Source organism: Oratosquilla oratoria, chromosome 15 (genome assembly GCF_046742065.1).
Source record: "Oratosquilla oratoria isolate Oo_2021 chromosome 15, ASM4674206v1, whole genome shotgun sequence".
Classification (NCBI taxonomy): Eukaryota; Metazoa; Arthropoda; class Malacostraca; order Stomatopoda; family Squillidae; genus Oratosquilla; species Oratosquilla oratoria.
The window spans coordinates 41,327,636-41,343,503 of record NC_134791.1 but is presented as its reverse complement, the minus strand read 5'-3'; the positions used below and the strand labels follow the sequence as shown (position 1 = coordinate 41,343,503).

At 39.6% G+C, this 15,868-nt stretch overlaps 1 protein-coding gene across 5 annotated transcripts in view; it reads right to left on the bottom strand.

Moving 5' to 3' along the window:
• The window catches only part of kcc (solute carrier family 12 member kcc), a 731,707-nt gene that overhangs the window by 198,035 nt on the left and 517,804 nt on the right, over positions 1–15,868 (bottom strand). For all 5 annotated transcript variants that reach the window (XM_076198824.1, XM_076198825.1, XM_076198828.1 and 2 more), the window contains 3 exons: positions 11,123–11,380; positions 5,164–5,349; positions 2,412–2,647 (listed from right to left, as the gene is read on the bottom strand). In XM_076198824.1, coding sequence (XP_076054939.1) covers positions 2,412–2,647; positions 5,164–5,349; positions 11,123–11,380 — 680 coding nt within the window. The remainder of the gene's footprint in view (positions 1–2,411; positions 2,648–5,163; positions 5,350–11,122; positions 11,381–15,868) is intronic.

The following is a 15,868-nucleotide window of genomic DNA, read 5'->3' as shown; positions in this document are numbered from 1 at the left end:
TAATCCTTTGATAGAGAGATCTGATTAAAGATGGGAGGGCTTTAAGAGGTCATGGAAGTAAATTAAGAAAGACTTCATGCCAAAAGGATGTGAAGAAATATATTTTTCCATATAAATGTATATGTGGAATAGCTTAGAATGTGATATGGCCCAAGCTCAAACAATACACGAGTTCAAATCTAAATGTGATAATTGGAAATAAAAAATGTAGATTAAGTTGGAATTATACATGAATTTCAGTCTAGGTACATTAGAAAATTAAAGAACAGGAGACAGGATGTAATGAGCATTGCTTCTTTCCTGTATACAATAGGTAAGTTTGTTGGTACCAGCTGATTGATCATACCTGAGTAATTCTCAATACACTCCTACCAATAGCCAGCTTGAAACAACCTGTACATAAGAAATATAACTGAATAAAGATAATGGTAAAATCCAAGCCTACAAAACAACATTAAATCCACAGAGAAATATATCCATTATACAAAGTTGCTTTTTTAACAGTTCAGCTATAGTTAAGGTACTTTTTTTTTCAATGTATACTGTGAGTTTATTACTGTAATCATATAGGGAATTTCTGCCACAAATGAAGTGCTTTTGTAATGCTTCGTAATGTACTGCCAACTTGTTTTAAAAATGTACTGCCAACTTGTTTTAAAAGGCTTACGATAGGGTAGACAGAAAGACACTGTGGGAGGTCATGCAGATATATGGGATAGGAGGAAAGCTTCTGGGAGCTGTCAAGAGTTTTTATGAGAGTAGTAGAGCTTGTGTCAGGATTAGAAATGGAGAGAGTGAGTGGTTAAAGGTAAAGGTGGGACTTCATCAAGGATGCGTTATGTCGCCCTGGCTGTTCAACTTATACATGGATGGGGTAGTGCAAGAGGTAAATGCAAGGGTAGTGGGTCAGGGACTGGAGATGGTTAAAGAAAATGGAGAAAAGTGGGAGGTGAGCCAGCTGTTGTTTGCGGACAACACTGCGCTTGTGGCAGGATCGGAGGAGGGATTGAGGGAGTTGGTGACAGAGTTTGGGAGAGTATGTGATAGAAGAAAGCTAAAGATAAGTGTGTGTAAAAGTAAGGTGATGAGATGTACAAGGGGTAAAAGTGGCAGTAGACTGGAAGTGAGCATTAAGGGAGAGCGACTGGAGGAAGTGGATAGTTTTAGATACTTGGGTGCAAATGTGGCAGGAAAAGGTGGAGTGAAGGTGGAGGTAGAATGTAGATTGAGAGAAGCGAGTAAATGCCTTGATGGATTAAAGAGTGTAATGAGGAATAGACGTTTGGGAATGGATGCTAAGAGGAGACTGTATGAAAGAGTGATTGTGCCAACAGCACTGTATGGGGGCACAAGCATGGAACATAAGAGAGGAAGAGAGGAGTTTGAATGTGTTTGAGATGAGGTGTCTGAGAAGTATGATGGGGGTTACTAGGCTAGATAGAGTGAGAAATAAGGAGGTGAGGAGGAGAACAGGTGTGGAAAGGGAGTTGAGAGACAGGGTTGATGAAAGAGTATTAGGATGGTTTGGACACATGGAAAGAATGAGTGAAGAAAGACTAGTAAAAGAGGTATGGAAGGCAGATGTGGAGGGAGTGAACATGAGGGGACGTCCTAGGATGAGGTGGATGGATGGGGTGAAGGGGGCTTTGGGGAAGAGGGGAATGTCTGTTGAGGAAGGATGGGAGAGGACAGAAGATAGGGGTGAATGGAGAATGGTTGTATATGGATGATGTTGTGATGCATGAGGTGGAATGGGCGGGGGATGGGGGGTGAGGTAGTATGTGTGAGCAAAATTTGACGCAGCCCGAAGGGATTTCTCCCCGTCTTCTCCTTTTATGCATGGGGGGATGGAGAGGGGGGGGGGGGTCGCCGATTTAATGAAGCGGCCTTGCTGTGGATGTGCTGTGTCTTGGACACTGCTTCTGACCCAGGGTAGTGGACAAGGTGCAGGGATGACCTGTCATCCAGGAGGTGCTAAGATAAGAGGGAGGGTGGAGGGGTGTGGAGTGTATTCAGGGATGGAATGGGTGGAAATGATTTTATGCCTTTTCCTTTTTGGCTACCTCCCTTGTAAGGGGGAAAAAGCCTTGGTATATGTATGTAAAACTTTTTTCCTAAATATGCCCTGCTGAAATGAGACATGTCTTATAAACAATAAGATATTGTATTTTTTTTGGTAAGGGAGGGCATAGCTATATTATCTTCAAAACTATACATATTTGTAGAGACACAGTAATGCATCTTGAAAAACAGAACTAATCAATAATATTATGGTTTTCATTATTAATGAACCATAATTAGTTAAAATTAAGTACATCTACTTTAGAGGCATTTTGGCTGTGGACCAGTGTATAACACAGGCTAAGGATGGTTGGTTTCATCATTACTATAACATGCTGGTGACTACTCACTGAAGGTCACTGGACCCTTTGATGTTAACGAAGATGCCAATGAGGATGGCGAAGATAGAGCCAATGACGCAGGCCAGTGCAATGGCAGCAAATTTGCTGACAAAGGCCACACCACAGCTCACAATGAAGGCCATGATGAGGAGTAGGAATGTCCCATAGACCCGAAAGTTGTTATACATGATGCTTGCGTCTTGAGTGAAGTCACCAAATATTGATAACATCGGCGCCATATAAGTCTGTAGAATGGAAAGAATACTAGTGAGGCCTTGAAAATAAAATAAAATAATACACATGAGTTTATTGTCAGGATACAATAAATATAAGGGTGATGAGCCTATGCCAGGAGGTTTAGAGCTGCAGCCAAAGAAGTCACCTTTGCCCTATTATCTGTTTGGGCTGGTAAGAGTCACTGTTGGAAATTGGACAGAAAACCAAGACCTGCAATGCATGATTACGACTTTGCCACAAACACATAGGAGCAATAAATAAACAAGCAAATAAAAAACCAATGTGTGACATGTACCTCACCTCTCAAACTAAATGAAGTGGTTCACAGTACTATGTTTCTTCTAGTTTGTAACAATTAATGTCTCTTTGTATATGTATGTATGTATATATATATACATATATACACACAGGATAAAAGAGACAAAGCTTAGAAAAAATGGAAGACAAAAAAAAAGGAGCAAATGGCAAACATACATCAAACTAAGAAACGATTAAGTAAAAATATGAAGAGAAGAAAAGAGAAATTATGAAAAGGAAATAATAGAAAAATGCAAGGAACAACCAAAACTATTTTATAGATATGTGAATGGTAAACTAAAAAACAAACAAGAAATAGAAAAACTGCACCAAGGAAGTCATGAATACACAGAACAAGAAATGGCAGAAGTTATGAGCAACCACTTCAAATCTGTATTCATAATTGAGAACACACCTAACTGTGAGGGAATAGACAGAAATCCCCCAAATGAAGGAAATAACTGTAACAGAAAAGGAAATCAGTGACCAAATAAAAAACCTTGACGTTAGAAAACCACATGGTCCAGGTGGAATTGCAAATTGGATACTGAAGGAATGCGTAGAGGAATTAACAGATAAAATACACACTACAATTAAATGCTCACTCAAAGAGGGAAAAGTACCACAAGACTGGAAAAATGCAAACATTGTACCAATATATAAAGGAGAAACAAGGAAAATCCAACTAACTACAGAGTGGTCTCCCTAACAAGCACAGTAGCTAAGATATGTGAAAAAGTGATCAAAAGTAGATGGGTTAAACATCTGGAAGAAAAATCTATACTAAACCCAAGCCAATTTGGATTTAGACAGGGAAGATCATGTACAACAAATCTAATCTGCTTCTATTCAAGACTAATAGATATACTAGAGAGAGATGGATGGGCAGACTGTGCCTATCTAGATCTACAAAAGGCATTTGACAAAGTACCACACAAGAAATTGATAGGAAAATTAAAATCAATAGGTGGCATTGCAGGTAATTTATTAGAATGGATGAAAGATTTCCTGACTGGGAGAAAAATGAGGGTAGTAATTAGAGAAAAATACTCGAAATGGGAAGAAATGATAAGTGGTGTTCCACAAGGGTCAGTACTGGCTCCAATCATGTTTGCCATATACATAAATGACATGGACAAAGGAGTTGAATGTTATATGAATTTCTTCGCAGATGACGCAAAAATATTAAAGAAAGTATCAACAGAAGAGGACTGTGACTCATTACAATCAGACCTGGACAAAATCTGGAAATGGATTCAAAAGTGGGAAGTGAACTTCAATATCAAGAAGTGTAGCATGATGGAATTTGGAAAAAGCAAAATTTCAAAAAATTACAAAATTGGTGAAAAAGAAATAAAAAAAGTGCACTTGGAAAGGGACCTTGGAGTGATAATCAGCAAAGACATGACACCGGATAGACATATAAACAAAATAGTCAGTGAAACCTACAACCTACTTAGGTCAATGAAAGTGGCATTTGAATACTTGGATGAAGAAATTATTAAAAAAATATTAGTCACATTGATTAGACCAAAACTGGAATATGCAGCGACACTATGGACACCCAGTGCTAAAAAGAATATAAGGAAACTAGAAAGAATACAGAGTATACGTAGTCATTGTGAATTTCCTTTGGAGTTAAGCCCTTGATGTGGAGGTATATAATGACTGCCCAATGACCAATTTTGTCCATTTTCTCTACAATACCTTACTGTCCTAAATCAATTATCTACAAAACAAAAAAATCTTATGTTAAAAGCTTGAAAATTCTTATATTAGCTTATGAAAAATTAGGTTTTGTGTGAAAAAACTACAAGTCTGTATCTTGCGTTCTTCTACCATAGACCATGAATTTTTCAATCACCCCTCGTATGTTGGGAAGGCTGTCGTTTTGAGTGTACAGTAAACCCTCAATATATCAAACAAATTGGGGGAAGGTTTGGCCATTATAACTGAAATTCAGTATATCTGAAGGTTTTATTATGTAAAATTTCTAACATACATTAAACTTTGGATCGGTTTGTGAGATGGAAGTCTGGTACACATTATCCTACCTGTGAACCAGTCACAGTACTCTGAAAACTTTACCCAATAAGAATTTTTTTTTTTTTTTTTTTAATATTTCATTTGTTTAAAAGTAACTTATTATACATGTCCACTCTTGAGATTGAAAAGGTTGAGGTGGGAATATGATAAAATGATGAACATGTGAAATTATATACATTACCAAAAATATTTCGATGGCTCCTATGATGTACATGGCACCTGCTACAGTGGTCCCAATGTAGAAGAGGATGCCCACTGCCCCACCAAACTCTGGTCCTAACGATCTTGATATCATAAAGTAGGACCCTCCAGCAGGTACTACACCATTGGTGGCAATGGCAGACATGGAAATACCTGTCATTAAGGTCTGTATGAAAGTAAAGGAGAAAAGTCATGATTAGAGAATACCTTGAAATACAAAAAAAATTCATACGCACACACACATACTATTTTTGCATGGAGCTAAGAATGGGAAATGAAGTTCAATACCAAAAAATGCAAAGTACTGGAAATGGGCAATGGCAGCAAAAGGCCATCCTTAAACTATTCTTTGAGAAATGAACCCATTACAAAAGCAAAAATGAAGAAAGACTTGGGAGTCTTGATAAAAGACAACCTGTCATCTGATAGACATAAACAGCATTGTGGGAGAGACATGCAGACTACTGCAGAAGATAAAACTGGTGTTCCACTGTATGGATGAAGAGAAGATGAAAAAACTCGTCCAAACCCTGATACATCCAAGACTGGAATATGTGTCAGTAGTATGGTCCCCACAAAGAGTGAAGGATATAAGCAAGTTTGGTTGCTACCCTTTGTATTCTACAAAGGGTAGCAACCAAACTGGTCGCCAGCCTGGCAGATAAACCAAATGAGGAAAGACTAAAAGTGCTAGATCTGCCAACTTAGAATGATTGAAGAGAACAAGGTGACATGATTACAGTATTCAGGTCACTAAAGGGGATAGAGTGCATTGATAGAAGAGCTCTCCTAATTATGAGGTCATGGAAGTAAATCAAGAAAGACCACATGTTGAAAGGATGTGAAGAAATACAGGGAAGGTAGCCAAAGTCAAAGGCATAGATCCACTCCCACCCACTTCATCCGCACATACTCCACTCCCATTCACCACCCCTCCCTCCCTCAATTCATGGCTCCTCCTGGATGAAGGGTCATCCCTGCATCTCACCCACTACCCTGGGTCAGAAGCAATGTAGCAAGACACAGCACATCCACAGCAAAGCTGCTTCATTTAATTGGTGACCCACCCTCTCCTTCCCCTTGTGAAGAAAAAGAGAAGACGGGGGAAAATCCCTTTGAGCTGTGTCAAAATATCATTCACACAAACTCCCTAAGCCTCCTATCTCCCACCCATTCCCTTCCATGCATCACAGCATCATCCATACACAACCATTCTCTACTCACCCCTATCTTCTGTCTTCTCATTTTCTCAACAGACATTCCCCTTTCCCACTGCCACTTTTATCTCATCCATCCATCCATCCATCTCATCCTTGGTTGCTCACTCATGTTCTCTCCTTCCACCTTTGCCTTCCACACCTCTTTTACTAATCTCTTTTCACTCTTTTTTTCCATGTGTCCAAACCATCCCAATACTCTTTTTATCAACCCTATCTCCCAACTCCCTTTCCACCACCATTCTCCTCCTCACCTCATTTCTCACTCTATCTCAGTCATTTCATCTGAAACACACTTAAGCTCTTCCTCTCTTATGTTCCATGTTTCTGCCCCATACAGTGCTGTTGGCACAATCACTCCATACCCTCTTACCATCCATTCCCAAATGTCTCATCTAATTACACATTTTAACCCCCCAAGGCATTTACTTACTTCTTTCAATCTATATTCTATCTCCACATCCACTCCTCCCTTTCTTGCCACATTCACACCCAAGTATCTAAAGCTATCCACTTCCTCAAGTCTCTGTCCCTTAACCCCTTGAATACAATCACACCTACATAGGCATCAGTTGTAGCTGAGTGACCCTCTTATTCTGTGAACAGGGCTGATCACTTTTTCAGTGATTACAAATATTCTGGGTGAAAGAGAATGAGTATAACATCTGTAACTTTATATTCTATAATGCATGTATTGTGATGCATCATCATACATCAGGCAGCTAATGTGCACACAAATATTTGAGTTGTATTAAAGATGTTAATACTCATTTCCAATTTGCCACCATATTCTCCCCTTGTACATCTCATCACCTTACATTTACCCACATTTATCTTTGACTTCCTTCTCTAGTACATCTTCCCAAATTCTGTCATTAACTTCCTTAATCCCTCCTATGATCCTGCTACAAGTACAATGTCATCAACAAACAACAACTGGCTTATCTCCCATTTTTCTCTTTTTTTCTCTAACGATCACCAAGCCCCAGCCCATTACCCTCGTGTTTACCTCTTGCATCACACCATGTATACACTGAACAGCCAAGGTGACATAACACATCCCTGATGAAGTCCTACCTTTACTTCAAATGACTCACTCTCTACATTTCTAATTCTAATGCAGACACTACTACTCTCATAAAAACTCTTAACTGCTCTTAACAGCTTTCCTCCTATCCCATATATCTGCAATACCTCCCACAGTGCCTTCCTGTCTACCCTGTCATAAACCTTTTCCAAATCCGTGAAGGCCCAAAAAAAACATCCTTAATTTTTCCTAAAACTTTTTCACATACCTGCCTCACCACAAAAATCTGATCCACGCAACCCCTACCTGTCCTAAACCCACTGTTCCTCATCTCATAATCCCCTCATTCAAAATCCTCCCATAAACCTTCCCAACTAAACTCAACAAACTGATCCCTCTGAAACTACTACACTCATACTTGTCCCCTTTTCCCTTGTAAAGTGGAACTATACAGGTACTTCTCCAGTCCTTTGGCACTCTACCCTCTTTTAGACAAACATTAAACAATCTCACCAGCCAGTCCACCATCACTGTACCTCCCTTTTTTTTAGGCACTCCAGATGACACCCATCCAACTCAGGTGCCTGCTCTCATCATTTTAATAACTGTCATTTCCTTAGCACTTCCCACTGCAACTACCTTTCCCTCCCTATCCTCCTTCACAATCTAAATATAATTAGAAATCTAGGATACAGATCAATTTGGAACTGTATGTGAACAAGATTCTTGATATATTAGAATATTAAAGGATATAGGACCCAACAAGCATTGCTCCTTTCCTGTATACTACAATTAGGTAAATACACACACACACACACATCATCTCCAGGTAAAAGGGATGACATTCCCACAAGATTAGATCTGTTATTAACCAAAGAGAGAGACATCATCAGCTCAATGAACTACTTTTGCGCCATAGGAAAAAGTGACCATGTAACAACTGAATTTTAACCAGAGGATGAGGAAAAAGAGCTAAGGAATGAATCACACAAGCAAGGTAGACTCAATTTTAGGAAAGCAGATCATTTATGACTGAAAAAATTCTTTCAAGAAGCAAATTGGGAAAAATTCATGAATACCACGAGAATAAGGAGGAAACGGGAAACTTTTCTTAACATTTACAACTGGGGAGTGAGCAAACATGTGCCAAAGACTAGTGGAAGGAAGAAGCAGAAACAGGCCTAGTTTAACAAAGAGATCAGATGTGCAACAAGCACACATAAATCTCTTGAAGAAATTTCAGAGAGAAATGGAGGAGGAAACAGTTAGTGTTATTGAGACAGGACACACTGATGGAACTTTGATTCAGATATTAGAAATCTAAATTTCTTTTATGATTTAGACTAGTCAGACATAAGCGATGCATTTGAGGGATCTGTTATCACTAGCAGGAAAGATGTGTGAAGAAGTCCGAGCGCTCCTCTGCAAAAATGCTGAGATATTTTCCCTCATGCCCAACCATTACTCAAGCCATATCACATGATGATGTCTTAGAAGATGGAGCCAAGCCAGTGAGGCTGACCCCTTACAGACTGTCACTCCAGAAGAGGAGGATTATGGAGAAAGATGTGAAGTAGCTTATGGAAATAGGATTAATGGAGCCTAGTACCAGTCCTTGGGCTTCACCAGCTGTGTTAGTACCAAAACATAGACTAGAGGTGAGTGGAGACTATGCATTGATTACAGAAAGGTGAATGCAGTCACAAAAACGGACCCTTACCCTCTCCCCAGAATAGATGTTCTTATTGAGGAAGTTGCTGCTGCAAAGTTTTTGTCAAAGATAGATTTGATGAAGGAATATCACCAAATCTCTCTTACAAGACATCTCCTTTTGTTACCCCACAAGGGCACTTTCTTTACAAAGTGACCCCATTTGGAATGAAATATAGAGAAGCATCTTTTCAGTGCCTTATAAATTGAGTAGTCAAGGGACTGTCAGGTGTCAGAGCCTACTCAAATGACATAGTTGTGTTTGTTGATACATGAAATGATCACAGGAATAGGTTGAAAGGTTTACTTGACAGAGTGAAACAAACCCAACTTACTGTAAACCTGAAATCTGAAAAGAGCTAACTACCAAGCTGCCATTCATAGAAGAGCTTTGTAACAAAACATCATAACATGGCTGCACCAAGTCCAGTTGGAAATGGCTGGAAAGAAGATGACATTCAAACATGGAACTCTATGCCATATTCATGTTCCTGAAACTCTTCGAAAATTCATAACATGTAGTTGGAAGAAATCGGGCTGTTCTGGTAACAAGATGTTCATGTGGGGACCATAACTAAACATGCACGGAACTTTGTGTCTGTCATTTTTTTCTAATCTGAAAGAGGAAGTCCGTGACGATGACGAAAACTTGGATATCGGTACTACTAGTAAATTGTGAGGATGAGGATCAAGAGCTATGAAGACTTACCAGCTTTAACTGAGACAACATTAACCTCATGTGCTAGCGTGTTTGTGAATGATGTCCCGTGGGCTATGTGTTTGCCACTGAAATGCTGGGAACAGCACTACATATTGCGTTCAGGGGGGGGGGGGTCTCAGTTACTGGTGACTAGCCTTTCGTAATTGTTGCTAATATAATGAACACGGACCATGATAACCTTTCCGTTGAAAAAAAACATTATGGCCATTTGTTGATTGAAATATATTGCACTGCTTGCTATGAAAAAACACAGCCTTGATTGATAATCTGTTAGACTCGATTGACACTATAAGAACGACTCTTGTGCTGCTCGTCACTATGTAAACTTTCAAGTACCGATCACGCACTACGCTGTGACAGGAGTTTGCATTCAAATACAGTCATCATGGAAAATATTCTAATGAGGCTCCAGTTCGATATGACATAAAAAGTACACATATACTTGTATATACATAGTTGATAAGTTTCATTTATTAGTATGTATCAATTTCTATTATTTCTGTGCTAAATGTACTTGCATTGGGTGATGATATTGGTTTTCCACTGTAAATGAACTACTACATCCAATCTGTCTCATGTTGATTCTTAAAAAAAAAAAATGCAAGAACAGAAAGGGTTAATGTGTCTTACTGAAAAAAAATTATCCGACAATGAATGCATGCCATTTTTTCGGTATTCCCGTATTTCTGTGTATCAATGAGCAACCATATTAAGGCCCGTAAGGAATGTGCTTACTTGTACTTGTACATATTAAGTATTGCATGTTTATGAAGAGCAACCCTATATACCTTACAGCTACTGTTATTTTTTAATTAGATGTCTTTTCTGTTATGTTTTTGGTCATATCTCACATTGCAGTGTGCTCCACTGCGCAGAAATGTGTGTGGGTGTGGGGGGGGGGGGGGTTAACGTACAAAAGAGCACTCCAAAATTACCCATAAGCAGTTGTTATTTTTTACCTGGATGAATTGTCAAACGAACTTGAAATTTAGGGGTTATTTTTGGTCACGCACCATGGCCTATGCGACTGATACTGAATTACTAGTCCTGTGCTTCAACAAACCACAAAAAATACAACCCCTCCCTATTGTTTAAAATTGTCCTTATACCATGGATCGATACATGCAGCTGGCAAAGCTGTTTCTACTTGCAACTCTTGTTCATAAGTTGTTTCGACTACTGTACAGTAACACAAGAACACTTATCGCACAAAAAATATCAGGTATGTAATAATACATGAACACAATAGGTTGTTTCCACTTACCGTACAACAACACAAAAAGACAATTGTAAAGGAGAGTAGGGCTCCTGCAGTGCCCACGATCCAGGGCATACGAATGAAGAGGATGACACCAAAGATGTTTTGTATGCACGGCAAGTAGACGCCAAAGACCGTGCCGAGGGCGGCTGCAGGTCGGCCCTTCGAGCTCTGGTCGGCCTCGGCAGCTGATGGGATGGTGGCGTTGTAATTGGCCAGGGAATTAATCATCATGGAGACCCGAGGACGATCAGCCATTTCCTCCTGTGGAAGGGACAAACGAGGTCAGTTCATGCCAGGTTTTCATTAGTTCCGGTTGAATTGTTGCCATGCTGGGATACGCAGTCGCTTTTACCATGCTTCTGTAAATAGATTATTTTGAATGATTTTGCGTATGTAGTGACTAAAAACATGGCGAAAGAAACACACTTCAGCTGCATTTTTGATTTACCACTGTATGATACCATATGTAAGCTGTTTGCATATTCACAAAATATACTACAAAGTCATATACAATGTTGACGGGAGGAGCGGGTAATATTCCTCCCCCGATATGCGTAAGGCCCGGGTTCAATCCCTAATAAGTGCAAAAGTAATTTGATGGCTTTCCAAGCCCGCTTAACAACAGCGGACATCAGTGGTACGGTAGATCAGTGTCGCATATACAGTATATGTTAGCACCTAATCAGTATGATCAAACTGATTACACAGCCATTCTAACATAAAAAACATGCTTCTCACCACATACAACCTTAACAAGTAGAATGAAGCCACCGTGGTGAGGTACAGATCATCGTCTTTCAGTAGGCCTCAGTGGAGATCCATCTCAGTTGCATCAATAATGGACAGAATAACTTCAAACACTCATTCAAACAAACGACTCAAACGAAATATGTAAAAAGCCTGTTCACTGTTGAACCTCTACGATCCTGCCAACAAATTACCGCATGAACAGAGAAGTGATGACAGAAACGAAACGCACACGCGCAATCCCTCTATTATTTCCGTATTTTCCCCAAATGTCACCTCTCACCCTCTCCCCTCTTCTCTCTCTCTCTCTCTCTCTCTCTCTGGGGGTTAGACTTACCTTATTGGCTAATAAACCTGTTTCGAGGTCTTGCAGACCTTCCCACCTCGTCTCCTAGTCAATAGGTGGGAGGTTGCACGAAAATCCGCTGCTGCCTAACTCCAAGTGATACCCCTGGATTAAATTTTCACTAGGGGGTTCGTGGAGAGAGCGAAGAAGTGATTGAGACTGAAAGTATATTAAGCCTCTGTCAATCTTCACTTTCACCACCAATTACATCATTCTCCCAACTAACAACCAAAATTCCTCCAGCGATAATACGTGATGGTGGAGGCAGAAGGTGATCTCAAGAAGCAATCACAATCCCCACGGCAAGCGGTGCAAGCCCAGTTGTCACCCTGTATTGTACTAGGATTAAAGTCACGTGGCGGCACACTATGTCATTCTCACTAACATTCTACCCGCTTCTGCTCCTTGCTTTGCCAGCAAACTCTTGCCAGACATGCAAAGTTTTTCTGTTGACTTTCTGTTTGGTGGTCACCGAAAAAAGTAAAGCTTCCCGCCAAATATTCTGCCTCCTTGTAGAGGCGTACCATGTATACGGTGTAACAGTGCTTCAGTTGCTAATACACATACAGAAGCTACAGAAACTGAAGAAGCAGAAGAAAAGGTTGTGGGTCCGGCCCTGGTTGGCAAGACATACTGATAGAAGTTTTGCCCTCCTAGTGAAGAAACTATTAGGAGAGGGCACTTTTTTAGAACTACAGGGAGACATTTTCCAAGTTGTAGTCAGGAATCACAGGATACATTGCATTTCAATACGGCTATGTTTACAAAAGAATCTATTCAATGCTTTGATAGTGTATAGTGACAAAGGAAAAAACTCGTATAAACAATTATTTACAAAAAAACAAAGTGAGTGGTAAAAGCAAGTAGCGAGGTAGCGAGAAATGTCTTGTGTTCCGCCATATTAAGGGAGAAACATCATGACAGGAGCCTATACGATTGAGCACTACTATTCAGGATACACTTTGTTTACCCAACATGAGGGAAAGGCTAGGTACTCTAAACATAGCCTCCCTAAACTTAATTTGGATGGGAAGCCACCCCCAGCAGCATAATAACTAAACTACGAGGGAACAACAACTATACCAAAAATCAAAATCTCTCTATTGCACTCCCCCTCAGCAGCAGTTCCTTGAGAAAGGAGCAAAGAACCTCCTATCACTCTTGTCATTCGTCGCTTCCCCCTTTCTTAACTTTCACTTTTTCTTGCTGTCTTTGTTTCACATATTTTAGTCAGTAGGCCCTGTTGCCTCCAATCACCCACTTAAAGTTTCATATAGTATAATATTTTCTCTCTGATATACTATTCCGTTAATTCTTATACAACGTGCTTCACTGAGGTACACTCAAGGAATCCCCCGACATGTATGCTAGGCCCTAGGTGAGCTTTCAAGTGATGTAGTGGTTTATTTAGTCCAGTTATCTTTAACTATATATTTAAGATCCTCCCCAAATGGCGTGATCTTACAATCATGAACCAAATGAATTCTCTCCTCACCCACCCTTTCCCCAATCAGATTCGTTGTTAAAGTCTGTATGCAATATTGTTTACTTAAGCAATCTCAAATTTCTGCATATCTCAGTTAGGTTACAAGTCAGCAATGGAATCAGGGCCCCGGCCATTGTTTATAAACACACAGTGGATAGTGTACTTATGCAATTCACTCACCTTCAGCTGTGTTTGTAAATAACCCATAAAAATATAACACTTGTCTTCTACCCCTCTTTCTACGAACTTATCTACCAGCCTCTTAAGCGTTGGATCGACCCCCCCCCACACAAAAAAATAAAAAGGCGAAGAAGTCGGGCCTTCAACAAGCGCCGCAGGCTAGAGCTGAGGTATTGCTAATTGGTACTAGGCCTATGTAGCCTATGTTACACACATTTTGTGAATCTGCACAGATTATGAATATTCATAAAATGTGGAGCACCAATAATGAATTCATAATTGGACGCACAAATAATGAATCCATTTGACATGCACACACAAAGAATCGTAAGAATGTTAGGTTAGGTTCATAATGTGTGCATGTCTAGTGGATTCGTTATCTGTGCGCCCAATTGTTAATTTATTGGTGTTGCACATTTTAACAAATATTCATCTGTGCAGATTCACAAAATGTGTATGACGGCCTTCATAAATGACTTGCCACATGCATATGTAGGCCTAGGCCCTATGGTAGACCATGGAGCTGAATATGACTGTCACAACATTTCGAAGTTATGGCCTGTGTTGTCGGCCTGCACCTATGTGACATGAAATTGAGGCTGTCATGACTGGCACTAAGCCTATGGCTACCCCTCCCCCAGCCCCCCTGCCAAACCAGGGTGTGTGTGTAAAGCCATGGTTAGGCCTATGGCCACAGCATCAATTCATTGATTAGGTTAACACTAAGAATAAGATGATGATCTAGTTTCGCTTTTGAATTAGCCATTCATATAACACGGAGTGCCTTAGATATGTTCTTCAGGGCACGGAGGTTGTGTGCATGATAGACAAGCAATGGCTTTAACTTAAATTTTCCTGCACAACTTCCTCCCAACATACGTTCTTTTGAGACCTTATAGCCTGGAATAGTTTTCTCCTCCCTGGAAATGAATGAACGGTCTAGCAAAAATTTCCAATAGAATCCAATTTCGTCTACGTTAAAAATCTGTTCGAGAAGAAACCTGTTTTCTTCGATTATTTCCTTTAATGTATTAGGAAATTCTGATGCTGCTTGTTCGTCTGCTGATGCACTTTCACCTTGCTTAATAGTGATAGTTTCTTCACTCCTTAATCTCATAAACCATCCTTGACTTGCCTTGAGCTCTACATCTTTCTCATCTTGATATTTTTTCTTCAGGTCCTCAAAGACAACACTTTCTCTTGAATCATTTCTTGATTAATAGTAGCACGCTGACGATTCAACCTATCAACCCAAAGAGAAAGAAGACTTTCCATTTCTTAAAAAAATTGGCCTCTTTTCATATTGATGACAATGTTTTTCATCCCTGGAGCTTCAGATTTGACATGTGCTAAAATCTTGTCCTTATTATGTACAGTTGTCGGTACAGTTGTCCAACTCATCCCAAAAGATCGTGCAATGGGACCTTTCGCAGTGAGCGAATTGATACCAGACACCGCCAGATTTTGTAATTCTTGCCGGAAAATAAATACTTTTTTGGGCAAGTTTTATAAGCTTACAGAGGTGTATCGTTGTACATTATTGTGTCTGAAATTTAAGTCAATTAATTTCATGATTGCAAACGGCATATAGCATTGTTTGGGCCTCTATTTATAATTACAGATTATATTCGTAAAACAGCCTATAATTGTATCAAGCCAAGCAATTTGTCATTTTCTACTGACTTCAATGGACGTATACTGATATATACTTTCATTTGAATGCACCAAGCAATAGGCAAATCCATGTAATGTATAGAAAATATAATTTTGCATCGAAGACTTAATTTTTCCGGTACGATTAACATTTGTCTTTCTCTTACTTTTTCTTGAATCTGACGTGCAGTCTGCCACGGCAAACGTAAAATTAATCATATTTGTTTGAAAATAGCTCCCAGTTTACCCTGTATTCCTCCTGCAGTTTTTAATTTCTTTAGCAATTTCTTATGTGACACCTTATCAAAAGCTTTTTTCAGGTCTAGAAATGCACAAT